Source organism: Haemaphysalis longicornis, unplaced genomic scaffold (genome assembly GCF_048455015.1).
Source record: "Haemaphysalis longicornis isolate Haplotype H1 unplaced genomic scaffold, Haemaphysalis longicornis Haplotype H1 scaffold_7, whole genome shotgun sequence".
Classification (NCBI taxonomy): domain Eukaryota; kingdom Metazoa; phylum Arthropoda; class Arachnida; order Ixodida; family Ixodidae; genus Haemaphysalis; species Haemaphysalis longicornis.
The window spans coordinates 146,564,804-146,581,379 of NW_027526422.1; the positions used below are offsets into that span (position 1 = coordinate 146,564,804).

The following is a 16,576-nucleotide window of genomic DNA, read 5'->3' on the forward strand; positions in this document are numbered from 1 at the left end:
CAAAATTTCTGGGTTTAAGTAGCCCAAGAAAGACTATCGTCTTTACAAAAATCGCGCCAATTCACCCTGTGAATGTGGCTGGAAAGCGAAGCTGTAAACGGCACTCATAACGATTACCCATGCGACGTCCCTTAAATCCACTCACGTCGCTCTACAAATAGTGAAACCAGAGAGAAGTGAACTGCACTTAACCACACCATTTATTACTTCAAAGAGATATTCATGGTAAGGTTAAATCAATGATGATGCATGAACGGTGGTTGGTTGAGTTGTATTGGTGTAACACATGAGTGGAAACTTTTTTTGTATAATTAACGGAACCTCAAACCAGATGTTAGGCGATCTCACTTCTCCATCTCTGCCGCCGCGGACGGAGGCGACGAGATCGACGGCCGAGATGGTGGAGGAATACGAGAAGAAGACAAAGAAGGACAAGGAGGAGGAGGAATAACTTCTATTCACATTTCTGAATGACCCAGAGTGCGGCCCAGGGGAGTGGTTCCTTCTTCACTGGAGCCCATCTGTGTCCGCGCCGCCTGTGCTCTGTCCACCAACTGAAGGTGGGTGGACAGAGAGGGTTTGGATAGCAGCACTTGTTGGGGAGTTGACAGAAAGAGAAGATGGTGCTCAGGGCTAAAGTGGCACACCCCGATTATGTGGCGGAGCGTTCTTACTTTTGAGCAATATTTACATTCAGCGTCGTAGCGATTCGGGTGCATTAAGTAAAAACGCGTTGGGTGTGAGAAAGAGACGGATTGTATATGCCGTAAGGTAGTTTTTCTCTCGAAAGGTCAGGGTAAAGTGAAGGTAAGGTCTGTCCCTGAAGGCGATAATGCTGGGTTATGTCCCTGAACGAGACAAGCGGTGTGACTGTCCTCGTGGAGCTCCATAGCACGGGAGGGTAAAAGCGCTGGCTTGTTGGTGGGCGTAGTCTTTGCTCTCCAAGGAAGCATGAGCGGGTGTCCAGATGAGCTGAATGGAACCGTTTTTGGAGTGTTCTTTTAGCACACGCAGTGCATGTCGGGACACCCAACCCGAGTGGTAATTCCGGTAGGCTTGTTGGGAATCGGTTACTACCTTCCGAACCCCTGGTTGAGGGAGAGCCAAGGCGAGGGCTGCCTCTTCTGCTGCCATCATGTCTTGGGTCTTGAGTTGGGCACACGCAAGGAGGTTTGTTCTGTAGGTAGCCAGGATGATGGCGTACAACTGCGCTCGATGTTGGGGGGCCTCAGTGTAGATAACTGCATGATCCCCACCGAGGGTATGTGGTGTTGAGCGCATGAGCCCGTGCTTTTCGGCGACCCTCATCGTGTGAGGGATTCATATTTCTAAGCGAAGGGAGCATCTTTAGTTATTGTCCCCAAGAGTCCGGGAGTACATCAAGCGGAGTGGCATTCTGTGCTGCCCAGCAAATCTGGTGAAGGATGCGGTGACCCACCGCAGTTCTGCTCATCCGGAGCTTCTGGTTAGGAAGATGGCCCTCTATGAGCTCTTCCACCGTGTTGTGGAGCCCCGTGCTAAGCAGCCTCTCTCACTCCGGGGAAGACCAAGGGCCTGCTCATCTGCCTTTCCAATCATATATAAATCATCTTTATGTCCTCCTTGCCGAAAAGAAAACAGGTGGTTAACGTAAGTGATTCTCGAGAGGATAAAAGCTTGAATAAATCGAAAGGTATCGGATTCTTTGAGGCCTCGCTTCTCGGTGGCAACTCGCCTGATCATGTGTGTCATTTGATGCTGTGCTTGAGGCGCTGAATTGATACATTACTCTTGGGGTTGGCCGGGAAATGTAGGCCCAGGATCTTGATGCTGGGGCATGGAGTGATGGCCTGAGGATCAAGGAGTATTTGAATGTTTTCCTTGATGTGTCGTTTGGCGTGAGGGCAGACGACAAGGAGCTGTGATTTTTTATGTGAACACTGGAGGCCACAAACTTTAGCACATTGGTGTCCTATAAGTGAGATTCCATGCCTTGGTATGAGCTTTCGTTAATTTTTGTAACTCCTAGCACACAAGCAAGGCGCGCACAGGGCCGCTAGACGTGCGGTGGATGGAGCGCACAGCGGCAGCTGAGGTCGCGTGACGCTATCACGTGGCATTCAGCGAGAATGTGGGGGGTAAACCCGTAGATGTGCTTGGTGAGTACACCACCTGTCTTCCCCGTCTCCGTGTGGGCTCGTAGCTAAATTGGTAGGACAACGGGCTCTCGCTTTGTTCCGCTATTAGTTCCAGGTTCGATTCCTGGCGGGGCCGGTAAATTTTTTTATTTGTTCGCGGGAGTTTACTGACACAAACGGTCGCGAAAGAACCCTTGGGGGTAGGGGTAAAAAGCTTCGCTTTAAAATTGGTCGCCATCGCGCCCTGCGAACGTGGATGTCGAGCAAAGCTGTTGCAATCCACTAAAAATGGTGATGGATGAAGGTATGAAATGTTTCTCGTTGTCTCGCCGTGCTTGTTGCGTGCGCTGGGATAGCGTCCCCAGACAAAGGTACAGAGTACTGGAACTCTTTTCTTATATTGGTCTGTGCCGCCGGCGTGATTATTAGTCAGTTCGCATTGCGTGACATTTGTTCACGCTGCGACTGTTCATGGGCGCCACCACTTTTGTTGTTTATGCGTTTTCTTCGGTCAACTCTAGTAGTCTTAGACTCTCAGCTTCCCGTCCCTGCTTTGCGGCTGTGCGCGACGGACGTCGTTCCGAATGAGAGTCAGAAATAACGCGTGTAGCAGCAAGTCCAAAAATGCGGTAAATGCTTGGTCCTGCCTTGCCTGACGCTTGCGCTCAGCGTCTTAAGCAAGAACTGCTCTATTTAGTGACGCTAATCCTACCTAGCCTTGAAAAATAACCTCCAAACGTAATCGTTACCACGGACACAAGGGGGGGGGGGTACCATTGTTCACAGGCGCCTTATCATCCATAACGCAAGTGTCGATGCTTGTTTTGTGGTTTCCTCAAACAAATTCTGAGCTGTATGCTGTATGCCTGATTAGCCTGAAGCATGCGCTCAGCGTCTTAGGTCTTGGCGTTCTTGCAAACTGAGTCCGTTTTTGCCCATGGTGATGAAACCGTTCGGGGTAGAGGTATACACCTTTTCTGTAGTACGGGGATAGCTGCCTGGGCTCGAGAAAGAGATGGTTCCAAGAGGCGCAAACAACAATTCTTTGAGGCCCCCTTTCAGAGGGCGTTTATTATTTACCATATGATGTAATATAAGCAGAAAACCGGGATACTTTCTTCTCTAGCTTTACCCTGATGACCAGAGAGGTTCTGGAGCTCTCTGCCTGGTAAACAGACAGAGAGCCCGTCGGCCGAAGCTTCATCAAGGATCCGACGGCCACCATTCGTAATTTCTTACCCTCTACCTACAAACACTTCGCCATGGTAGGTTACAGCTTATGTTTGGGGGCTCTGGTTCCGCGATGTCGCCAATACCGTCACCTTGAATGCACAAGGTGCCCCGTGCGGGGGATTTCTGTCGAATATCATTTGGTGTGGCGGGCCACCAGTCACGTATTGCACAGGCTCCTTGCAAACAGTCCACTGTTCACAAACTACTCACAACCAAGCGCACAATTTTTCAGCTAATTTGTACTTCTCCATGCCACGATTCTTGATGGCCTAATATGAAGTGTGAATAATTGCAGTAATGGTGTGGGCGTAAAAAGAAACTAAAGACGCTTTTTTGACGTCGTGCCCAAAACAATAACTGCGCCTTCTCAATGGCGCGTCGGGGCATCTGGATAATGCTTGCGCGTTTCCATTGGCACCCACCCACGCTGCTGCGATGTATTGAGGTATGGCTATCGCTCATGAGAACCATTTTTGCACCTTCGCAAACAAGCGAAACGTCCTCTTTGCGCCTTTTTTCAAGTGCTTATCACAGAAGCGAAACTCCCGCGCCCTACTTGTTGATTGATCGTTCGCCGGCTCTCGCTAGCCAGATGGTGTTTTTGAAGCTAGTTTTCCGACTGAAGAAACTGGAGGACGCTCTTCAATTATCAAGGGCTGCGTGAAAATAAGCAGCCTTCGGTTGTTATTATTCGTTCAGTTGCACCAGCCCGTAGCCCAACCACGCATCTCCGAAGAACTCCGCGCTATGCAAGCAGCCAAGGCTACTCTGCAGCAAAAACACCTGTTCTCGGGTAAAATTATAGGCCACCAGGCAAAATAAAATCGAAAGCATGTTCCTCAGGTTTTGTTAGGACCACGACCAGTGAAAATCACTTGCTTATCGACTTTTCATTAGATTTACTTACTTACTGATGACACGACATTAACGGCATTCCACCCAAAATGGGCGTTTGGGAAAGAGTCCGAGCGCATCGTTGCATTTGTGGTGAAGTCGCCTTCTTGCTCAGCCTAAACAAATTCTGGTGATCGAACGAGCAACCAACGGCATCAAGCGTATGGTGAAGCAATTTGCGATAACCTGAGGGCAAGCTGCTGTGCTTTGCTGCTGCTGGAGCATCTTTCGCACGAGGAGAAGCAGTCAGCACATAAACGCCAAGTAAAGATAAATTGGCAACAGCGTCAGTGAGAACATTCGGGCTATCTGTTGGAATTGGGTATTGCACTATCTGTGTAATAAACTTCAAGAGAAGAGGTGTGTAAAGAAACTTTTAGAACCGCCAGATTTAAGCGTCAAGACGAACCCGAAAGTTTATTCTGAGAAAGCCCGAAGTTTGTTCTGAGAAAGATGATTAAAACGTGAATCAAAATTGCTTTGACCGTGTCGGAACGGTGTACAGGATCCCGAAATTGAATGGCTACATGTTTTGGAGGAGTTACGTATAATTGATGGTTATTTTAAGTCCTCCCGTCAGCCAAAGTTTAGCAGGCGGTTTTAAACTATCCTTCACCTGTATTGTGTTTTTGTGTAAAAAGTAATAAAGAGAAAAATTTCAGAATGTGTTAGTCGAATAGGCGTCGGGTTCATAACGCCAGGGACACAGGTTCGATTCCAACCACTGTAAGCATTTTTTTTCCTGAGGCGCTTGATGTGGCTTCGCTTATTATCGACTGATTGTGTAGTTTAATAACGCGCCGAAGCTACACGGGTGATGAGGCGTGCCCCAGGGCTCCAGATTAATCTTGACCACCTGGTGATCTGTAACGTGTGCCGAAATCTCGATCACAAGGGCATTTTCGCTTTCCGCCTTCATCAAAAAAGCAGTCGTCGCGGCCGGGAACCGAACCCGTGTCCTTGGGTTCAGCAGCACAACGCTATGGCCGCGAAACCACCGCGGCGGGTCCGTCGCTTATCATAATAATCGTTTTGTGAAACTTATTGTGAAAACTTGACTTTCTTGCAGTGCGTTTTGGGGGTATTTGAACTTTGACTTTAAAAACGCTGATTTCGACCAGGGAAAGCTTCGCGTTTCAACCATCTTCCACTTCTCCCCCGATCATGACATTCATCAGACAAAGTTCGCTTCCCTCGAGCGGTTTTTAGGGCAACGTCGCAATTGGTCAGGCATAAAAAGCTTCGTTCTAAAAAAGGTGGAACAAGTTTGGGGAAATTTTCGTGAAGTTTAAACAAAACTGTCATTGCGAGGGCCGCAATGGACAAAGGCAAAAAGAAAGGTGTACGCGTGACAATAAATTTTTTGTAAGCTCTGACCTTAACGGTTGTAACAGCACCCCTCAGGACATTGTCCAAAGGCACGGCAGAGTGGGCGAATATACGTTGTGGAATTTGGTTTGATGGGTTGGAAGCCAAATTTTATTGAGCAGCAATTTTACAGGAAGCGCTCTTTCTGAGCGAGCGCAATGGTCATCTGGTAAGAGCGCTAACACAGTTCGCAGGTTTGTAAAAAACGAAATCGACAAAAATGTTTTACCAGCATTCAGTAGCTCCATCTGGGTGTCCCCATATTTAGAAGCCAGCCTTGACAGCACACCTTAAGTTTTATACTTGCTAAAATGGAGCCTGTGTTCGCTACAGTGGGTGGTCGCCATCACTATTTTAATATTGTACGCGGTTTATTCAAGAGGGCTTTTCCCTTGAAAACCATTCTCTTTTTGCTATAGACCTGGTAACAGAGAAGGTTTACTATTTGTGTGCGCGAATATACAGTTTTAGGTTTAATGTACAAAGTCATACAATAGAAGGGTACGCGTGGTGATACCTAGCAGAACGCCATAATTCTCAATTTTCACGATAACTGAATAGTGTTTCCTCAAAACAAAGGAAATAGCCGTAGGTGGTTCAGTCGCGCGCCGTGCAGCAAAATATAGCTAGCGAAAAAAAATAACAGAATGCATGTATGTTTACTGCCGCCTGTCCTTGCTTTTTTTTTCTTCTTTTGTTCTATTTGTGAAATATAGAATCTTATTTTGAGGCTTTTTGGTAGGCAGACACACACAACGCTTCGTTATAATATCTGCTTGCTCCCAGGAAGTCATGTAAGCTGAACCAATTTATTATCGGCCTCACAATAGGCTTCTACAACATCAACGATTCAATGATCGGTTCGCGCACTTCTCTTTGGTGATTTTGGAAACAAGTATAAATGATGGCTGACGACATTGCGAACTTGTAATCTTCGAGAGGCCATAGTCCAAATTTTTGTCAGACGAGACAGTATAGCGAGAACATGAAATATGTTTGTAGAATGGCGACCATTGGTCGCACTTCTCGTCGGCCTTGTAATGAAGGCGGTAATCATCCACACAAGCATAATGTCAAAGCGAAAACTTTGCCGGAACTTCTGATGCTGCACCGATATTCTGAATTGCGTTCTGGCTACTTAAGTACGACTTGGGATTCGAATGGGTGCCTTTGATCATTTCCTTCATTTTCCATTGTTGAGATATTGGTATTATTGTTCCTTGAATAACTTGTCGTTTAGGGTAGGCGTTAATTGCGTCGTTCTTCCCGCCATTGATTCTATTAGCAACGCACTTGAATTTTGCGGGAAATTTGCACATGTCCTTCTTTCCCTTGCTTTTCTCTGTTCTCTACTTTGCTCTTTCGTACCAGAGTACGAGAAATGAAAATATCATCCAGTGTTTTTTTTAGTTACGAGACTTCTTTAATAGAATCAGAGCAAAATTATCTAAGCCTCCAAGAAGCAAATAAAAACAAGAAAACGTTTTTTTGGTGTCTCGTACTTGCTGGTTGGTTGAATTTGTTTTCGTTAAAGGCTTAGCTCTGAATTGAGGCCCAATTTAGTAGGGTAGAAAAAAACCTTGCATTTAGTCCCGGGCTGGCATACAGGACGTATGAGGACGCATGATCTGGGGAAGCAGGTATTGTTTGAATGTGATCAAAACCTAAAATATTACAAGACATTAATCTGTAGTCCAACAACCAATACAGCATTATAGAAAAGCAACATAGGAAGCCAACTTTCGCTAATTTTTCTAAAGTTTTTACTATTTGCCAGGTAATAACCGTCGTTTTCGGGACTACATGTAGCGTTGACTATTTGCTTCACTGAGTTAGCAACCACATTTTGTTGCGAGCGTCGATGCCTGGCTGGCAAATCTCCTTGAAATACGGAAGCTCCACACTGATTAGGTCATAGTAGGCAGTGAGTTTTGGAAACTTCTCTCTGCTGTAAAAGGTACACTGAAAAAATAAGAGACAAAACTGTTAGGGCCACGAATGTGCACTACACAGTTCACCTTTACCAAGCAAAAAGGTACTCAAAGTATTTCTAGCTTTCCCTTCTATTTATAACGTGACATCCAGGGCGTGAAATGCGTTTTTTTTCTGTGAATTCACAGTTAGAGGACTTAAACGGGCGGAATGCGTGCTCAGGCTTCGTCGTTTTATTTGGAGGATGAACATGTGTCTGACCATATTCAAATAAAAGACGACAGAGAGAAATATTGAGCAGATGAATTGTGTCTGGAAAGTTGAATTCTTTGCATACACGACAACGGGTACCTAGTGTTCGTGAAGGATGAGTAATCTCAGTAGTACGGGCTGTAAAAATGAGCTTACAGTCAAAGAAGACTTTCATAAATTAAACACTGCCTATTCAGATATACGATAGGTGAAATTGTCATCTCTTTTACATCTACACGACAAAGCTTTGGTTTTGCACTGTTACGTATCAACTCATTTCTGTTGCACCAATCCGAAAACGCGGCGATGTCGCATTGCATAAGTGGTGTATTGAGATGCTGTCATTTACTTTGAATGTTTTAATATCGTCTGCGCATTGCCAAAACGATGACTGCTCAATTGCTGTCAAAACATCATTGATAAAGAGTGAGAACAAAAGAGGACCAAAAGCAGAGCCCTGAAGCACACCGCTCGTGGCCCAAAACATGCTGGAGTGCCGCCCGTTGCCGTTCACGGAGCAGTGACGTCTAGAAAGGAAGTCATGTAGTAGCGCGAGCAATGGATCAGGAATGTCTAAGTCGCAGAGTTTTTAGACAACAATGGATGGCAAACCACATCAAACGCTGTGCTAAGGTAACAGTACACCACGTCCACTCGGCCTAATTTTTAGGCTCCTGTTGGCACATACTTCACAAAGGCAAATAAATTTGTAGTAGCCGAGCGGCCGCGTATAAAACCATGTTGATTTAAGATAATGTCATTTCTTGCTCGAGATGTCGCAAGGGAATAAATGATGAATTAAAATCTTTTTGTAGCAGTGCGCAGTAAAAAATTTTATAATTTTACATCCGTTTTTGACCCGGAATCTTGTAAAGGCACAACTTCAGCAATTTTGCATCAATGGGGAAACATGCCAGTATTGATGCAGTTGTAAACACGGAGACAAGCACTGAAGCGAAACAGTACTGAAAGCCTTAAGTAGAGACATGAGCATGCCATCGGGGCCACACGCAGGTGAGTTCATCGCGTCCAGGAGGCTTTTCATCAGTCCTTCCACCCGATGCCGTGCTCGATGCAGTACCTCGACAATTGGAGATCGGTGAGGAGGAAGCGTCATACCCCGTTTTAAACTGCCGAACAAACGCGGCATGAACATCTTCAATGATTACACCCTCGGAGTTAAGAAGATTAATGCATTCAGTTTCATATCATCAATAATAACTGAATAATTACTGTACTACTGTTATGATTATTATAATATCTGTAAAAATTTCCCTACCGCCTTCCCCATAGTGCACAGCCACAAACTCGCCCCTGCTCAACAATGAGTCAGCATTTCTACTCACAGGAACGACACCGGCAATATGGGCAGCAATGCAAAGATCAGCCAGCGTCGGGGAATTTCCGAGGGCAAACTTCCCGTTTTCGACCAGCCGTTGTAGGGGCACAATCACGCCGTCCTCCAGCTCCTGCAATTGCTCGGCTGACGGTTTCCTTTTGTTTCGCAAGCACACAACCTAAGCAAAAATTAAACCACACAAAAAGGATTAGATTCTCACTGCACAATAATTTATGATAGCGCTTGAACTCTGATAGGGTATTTACTCTCATGAACACCAAAAAGCTCAAATGAGCAAATTATTTTTCTTTTCGAATCAACCTTCATAACGCGCCCCTTTTGGGAAGTCTGATTTATATGTTTTTTTTTACCTTGGTGATTACCGTTAGGAAGCAATCGTTGTCGTCCGTAATTATGTATTTGAAATGCATAAATGATTCTACCCAACAAAACGATATAGCAAAATGTGTTAAAAATAGATAAAAGGACTGGTGTACTCAGAGCCTTAGCTTGCATAAACTAAATGCGGAATATTCATATCGTTTGTAGTACACTAAACTCTGACAATCGCGGGAATTGTTTTCTTGCGGATTCTCGAATTCGCTAATCGTTGGCAAAGAAGTGTTCCTGGCGATGCTAATGGACCAGGCAAGATACCGGGACGCCTCTCATACCCACATGACTTCCCCATGCGCTCCGCTAGAACGCGTTTACCAAAACGGTCAGTAATGTCAGCGCATCACATTCATTCGATGTTTCGTAGAAAACCGGGCTAGTTGGTACAGATTCATCTTCGCAGCGCACAAATAACGGGACAAAAGGGAGGATAACACTGGCCAAGCGCTGAACCAAAACTCAAATTTTTTTGTTGAAGAGACGCAAACATAAAGCCATTGAAGGAATAAAACAAAGATAACAAGTTGACACATGAACCCATTAAACGCAACTGCGCAGGCGCACGTTCTCATGCATATCTTGATTAGAGCGGTACATGAGAACGTGCGCCTGCGCAGTTGCGTTTAATGGGTTCATGTGTCAACTTGTTATCTTTGTTTTATTCCTTAAATGGCTTTATGTTTGCGTCTCTTCAATACAAAATTTTGAGTTTTGGTTCAGCGCTTGGCCAGTGTTATCCTCCCCTTTGTCCCGTTATTTGTGCGCTGCGAAGATGAATTTGATGTTTCACTTTTACGCCAAGAACAAAAATGTTTGTTATGTGTGAGGCAATCTTAGGATAGCTAGGATGAGAATCAGCCAACGTTGAGAGTACGCGGCGGTATCAGGTGATGATTGCCGCATAATTATCTTCAAGGATGCTTTTGCACAAAACTTGTGCCCGCGGCTTCTGCAACACCGCAAAAACCATCTTAACCCAACTAGAATGACAACTTCTGTGATAATTCGTGAGCATCCTAAACACATTCATTGCATTTAAGCAGGGTCCTCCTGGCCTTTTCTAAGTCACTCATTTGCTTCCGTGAACGTTTTCGAGTGACTTGTTTATCCTATGTTTTCGTACTGTTTTTACCCCGCTTGTCTTCGCCACCTTCGCTTGTCTTCTTGGCTAAAAAGCCAGAACAGAGCTTGTTTCTTTTGGAATCGGCTTTGCAGCAGCACGAAGAAGTAATACGGGAAGCACAACCTCACGAAACCAAGTTATTTTATGGTGGGCTTCATTGCAACGCACCAAGCCCTTGTACAGTAGGTTTTGTTATACACAAACAAATTACTGAGAAGACATTTTACTTGGGGAAATATGAGAAACCATACAATTATGAAGGTCCTAGCACAGTGCAATTATGTTGTATAACACGTTACGTTACAGCCCGACACACGATTTCAACAGAAGTATTCTTCAAATGGCAGCACATTAAAAGGCCACCGCACAGAATGATATGCGTTAGGCCCATTTATGTTGTTAAGAGAGAAGGCGCTGTTGGTTAGGCTCTCATCGGAAAAGACCAGATGACTTATCCCTGAGTGTTCTTTTTTGTGTCTGTGGCTAGGTTTTATGTCCTGAGATGCCGGTAACTGAATACTCCCAGCGGCCTCTATAAGGAGGCAAAGAAAATCAGTAAGACATCTGCTGACAACTGGCGTAGCAACATAAAAGCCAGGTAACCACCCGTAATACGTAGCGTTTCGCACTAGATGCGATAGGCTGCCTCGGAGAGGGAGTGGTCTGCTTAGGAATGCAAACGAAACGCAATGCAATGGCAACAGCAATTCACTGCAACGGCAAACGCACCCGCCGCGCTGGCTCAGTGGATAAGGCGTTCTGCGGTTGAACACGACGACGCGGGTTCGATTCCCGGCTGCGGCGGCCGCTTTTCTGATGGAGGCGAAAAGCAAGAACGCCCATGTGTTAGAGATTTCGGTGCACGTTAAAGATCCCCAGGTGGTCAAAATTAATCCGGAGCCCTTTAGTACGGCGTGCCTCATCGCCTGCGTTGCGTCAGCGCGTTGAAACCTACACTCAATCACAACGGCAAACGCAATGCAACTTCAAACGCAAACGCATTGGCGAGTGCCTAGTAGCTGTGAAGATTGTGCCCTAGGGGCAGCCCGTAACCCTCGGGCTCGACAGGAAGGCGGGTGCAGCGATGCGAGGATTGCGGCAATGTGAAAAAAGTACCACTCCAGTAAATTTGATGATCACAAGGGTGCGAACGTGAAATTTCCGACAGACTGTATGTACTGACTAACATTTCTTATTCATCTGTGGGTTGTGCGACTAAATGGTTTGAGAACAATTTTAGGATGACGATCAGTAACCTTTTGGATGTCGCGAAGCGTGAACGCGCAATGATAATGTTGTTCTGCCCCTTTCCCAAAAAGGTAAATGTGGCAATACTCCAAATGCGGGTGACGAGCAAGGTTTCTTACTTCGCAGTGCGGCACCGTGGCCATAGACGGCAAACGAATACGTATGCACCCACTCCCATCCCCCAACCCCAGGTGCTAAGCAGGTCCGCTCGTCATGAAGATTTGCAAGATACGTGGCATTTAATTTTATGTTTCGTTTCATGTTGGCTGCCTGTGTTCACGCCTCTGAGCTCCTGTAGTGCTGCACAATGTAACCGAAATATAGTTCCCGCCGTTGGTAACAAGCGCCCGCTACTGAATTTAGAATAGTTTTTTTTTTAAGTGAAGTTTTATATCTAGGCGAAAAGAAGGACCGGTGGTCCTGTGTACGCAGAAACCTCCTCCACCGCAAACCTACAGCTACTAGATGAGCGTAGCTTATATAGTGGCTCTACACAAACCCATGCGCATGTGCGAAAAAACAGGTTAGACATGAGTTAGAAGCAAGGAGTAGAAGTTTGGGTGGGTTTATAGCAGCAGAGCGCGTAAGCAGCGAACTACTTCGACAAGGCCAGCTCAAGCGCCGATATTGGCGGGCCGGGGCGGTGGTGGTGCAGACGGAGCAACGTCAACATGGCATGGCAAACACCGGCCGCACGTTACCAGCTCCGCTGGTTAACCACCTTACGCACTGCACGGACGCAATTTTTTTATTATGCACTTGCCCCGGCGATAGGTAGTCATTTTTTGCGCCCACGTCCTAAGTGGTGTGGTTATAGGGAAGTGGTGTTCTGAATTAAATACGGTGCACCACAAGTTAGTCCGGCCGAAGTCTGTATTTCGAGCTATCTATCATCCTCACACCATGCTGTGGAGCTCCATAAGAATTCGTGAATGTTTTTCAATGAACTGAAAGTACAAACGAGAGTACCCACATAAAATTCCGAAATTTTTGGCTGGATGCGGATGCTGACCGTAGCCAAAATTTCGTCGACGCGTGCCCTACGGCGCAGGTCCTTCGGGTAGAGGTCAGAGTACGGAGCGTATTTGTTGAGCAAGTAGTAGCAGATGGCAGTGCTGCAGCAGACAACAAAACGAAGGCCAAAATTGTATCACGCAGAGGAATGATCCTAAGCCATCAGGTTAGAATGCCTGAATATTAGTGGTCGAAATATGTCGTTCAGAAACCTCAGGGTAAAAAACAAGGTTTCAAGTTTCAAGTTTATTCCCTTCTTTCCAACCTGTGCAAAGCAAAGCAAGAGCTAAAGGATAAGGCCTGACAGAGGCTCGTACACCACGGGGCAATCCAGCAGTACAGAAAATCAACACAATAACATTTAATTTCGTACACACAAAATATACATTCGAAGCGTGAGTAGGGTGAGAGGGTGGGTATGAATACATATATTCACAGGCACTCCCATCCAGCTGTAGAATACTTAAATACAACAAAAAAATTGATTGTAGCTTAGAAACAAGCAACGTATTGCTAAAGCTGCATCTTGTAAACATATAGTAAACATATAATAAATATAACAACACATTCTCAGACAGAAAACAGCAATAACAGGCAGATTAAGAGTATTCCATACAAAGTTCTAGCAGAATTTTCTTAATAACTTTTTGACAACCGTTTCCTAACAACCTACTTATTAGCTAAGCTAACATACAACCTATCTATTAGCTAAGCACTATCCTTAGTCTTAGCCACGGAGCAAGAATATATAGGAGGCGAAACAGCCCGTCGCGATAAGCTGGGCGAAATGTCACAACGAAAACTAAGGCGGACTGCAAAGCTTCGTCGCTGCGACGGTGAAGGAGAGGGTAGCGGCACCTGATGGACGAAACGATAGCGGCCGCACTTCTTCCCGTGGCTGCGCAGTGCAATGCCAAAAGCGGCAGCCGCGCAGTTTCTTCACCCGCGGCAGATGCCGCTAGCTTAAAGGAGCACTGACACGAAAATTTTGTTACACTTTTATTGCTTTTATCGATGCTTAATGGTCTGTCGAACCTGAAACAGCACTTCAAATACTTCAGCGCGCGATAGTTAATTACATTGAACGGCCCGAAAATCGTTTGTTTCCCATTCCCGCGCTTTCATCCCGAGCGGCGCATATGACAGAATCCCGGCCTGACCTCACCGCTTTGTGCGGACGTCACCGGCGCCCGCTTGAGAGGGCGTTGCGCCCGCTCGCCGCTCGTGGGGCCGCTCGCGTGAAGTGACGCGTCACTTCTCTTGGCTTCACGGGGTGATGTCACGCTGATGTTCATTTGCTGAGTGCCGCTCCGCGCGCTGCTCCGTCGGCGCGACGAACGAGATCCAATTGAACTATGTTCTTCGCGTCGCAGGCCGCTCATATTTCAACCAGGGTATTCTGTTGAGTGAATGAAGCGAACTGTGCAATAATATTAACGCCGAAAATTAGTGTCAGACGATCGCTTGTGACATTATCTGGCCGCGTTAAGAAGCATCGCTTTCCCTCCTATATTGTCCCTGCTCCGTGGCCTTAGTAAATATAAATAAACCCAACTAAACACGAATCGCTCCCGGGGTTTAAGGCATGTCTATCACTAGATAATATTCGAAGGACATGAGAGCTAGAAGTCGAGTCTCATAATGTGCTGCTTGTATCCTATAGTCTTGGTGCTCCAAATTACACATATAGTATTTATAACAAGGAGCAAGAAAGCACTTAATGGAAGGGTACCATAATGGGAAGCTACTAGTTTCCTAAGAGCGTCCTAAAGGCTAATAAAAGAGTTACTGTATTACCCATACTTAATAAAAATGGTAATCACTGCATTTCACTCTCCATGAATAACAGTAAACTAGCCTAATTCTTCTCAATTTTCAAGGTTCTAGCAATTCTAGCTTAATTTTCGGTGTTCTACATCTACGACGTCTACACAGGGCCGCCATATTTGACTGCATGGACGCACGGACAGTAAATATAAGAGAACGTGTTTCTGGGCGTGTTGGTTTAGGTTCACGAACATACTGAGTGGCGCAAATACACAACACGCAAGCAAGAAGACACGAACAGGCGCTGCAGTATTTATAATCCATTGGTCGCTGCATAAGGCAACGACTGAAACACTGAATTTTCGACCTGTCATCAGTTGCGATGCTGCCATTTCAAGCAAAAGATAATTTTCCGCGTTGGTCGTTCGCCACAAAGCGATTATATGCTTGAAATGACCGTACTCGAAGCGAATATGCGTGATTCCTATGACGGCCCGTTTCGTTTCTGTAAGTAACTTGCCATGACACAGCTAATTCCTAAATCAGTTTCGCCCTATCATGCCAGGAACCTGTGATGATTCGCGACGCCCTAGAGCCTCTGCGAATTCGAGTTTGCTCGGAATGCAACTGTCCAAATTTTGTTACTGCATTCACGTATATTAGATGTAGCTGACTGCGTGAACAAACGTGTCAATAAACACCGAGAATTCAAGTATGCAGACATCAATACGCCGTTGCAATGCAGCACGTGTGGTTATTCAGCACGGTCTAGGTGGCATGGCTGTTTTAAGGGGGACTCACGTGAACGCATTCCTATGCAACTTACTTATTCCTGACCCTCGGATTAAAAAAGCATCGTGTACCGGTACGGAAGGTTCTTCGTAACGGCGGTTCAGTTTGAATCACCTTTGCAGGCTGAGTCGTTCAAAACTGTGTCCCTGAGTGGGCGAGGGTTCTGCGCAGCTTCTCCCAAACGTGCGCCTCTTAGAAAGCCCGATGCCAGGCCGAGGGACGCTTGTACCCCTTTTTACCGGTGGGTGTACGACGGTGGGTTTCGAACCTGCCACCTCCCGCAGCTCATGCGGCCGCATCGCATTAACCACTGGGGCACGAGCTTTAAAAGCATGTGTACCGCTACAAAAGGTTTTACAAATTTATAGAAATGTTCCTAACGGCCTAGTTTGATGCTTTTAAACATATAACACTTCTTTACTGAAATTAAACATGAAACGCATCTTGGTTTATCCAGCTTTCACTAGATGGCGCTAGCTGTCCAGCAAGCAAGAGTTTGAATTTTTCAATTTTTTTTGAAAAGTGACATATATTTAAAATAAGCAAAATAGGCCGTTCTAGACATTGCTAAGCATTTGTAAAGCTTTTTTGTATTGGTTCACAATTGTTTTTAATTCCGTGCGTCATTAAGTGGTAACTAACATAGGAATGTCAACACGACCAAGAGCAGTTGGCAGAGATGGCACTTCAGGACGTTATCCGCATGAAAATATGAGAACGTGGAAATTCCTGGAATTACGGAAATGATTGTTTAATCCACTCACCTTTCTTTTAAGACAAACTCTTCTTCCACTATCATCGGTACTTTTTCCAGGAGGTCCAGCTGCCAAACAAAATGCATTATTATTGCTGCATGTTCCGTACTATACAGCAGAAAAGAGTTTACTACGTTTATTAACTAACCATTAATATGACGTTTAATAAACCTTTATCACTTGAGCACGTAGGCCCAAGTCCTCGAACAACCAAAGTAGCAAAGTGATGTTGCTTAGACAGGAAAACAAACTGAGACACAGAACGACATATACGAGAGCCGATGTCAGATTTCGTTTCATGTTCTCAGACCACGAACAAACTTCCTCTACGAGAAATTTTGTTATG

The 16,576-nt window shown here is 45.6% G+C and overlaps 1 protein-coding gene across 1 annotated transcript; it reads right to left on the reverse strand.

The window, feature by feature from the left end:
- Window positions 1-5,727: 5,727 nt before the first annotated feature.
- LOC144145267 (glutathione S-transferase 1-like) lies at window positions 5,728-16,294 on the reverse strand. Its single transcript, XM_077676810.1, has 4 exons — window positions 16,240-16,294; window positions 12,876-13,017; window positions 9,143-9,313; window positions 5,728-7,574 (listed from the first exon to the last, which is right to left on the reverse strand). Exons 1-4 carry the CDS (start codon window positions 16,272-16,274, stop codon window positions 7,437-7,439), a joined length of 486 nt encoding a protein of 161 aa, XP_077532936.1. The 5' UTR covers window positions 16,275-16,294; the 3' UTR covers window positions 5,728-7,436.
- Window positions 16,295-16,576: the final 282 nt, after the last annotated feature.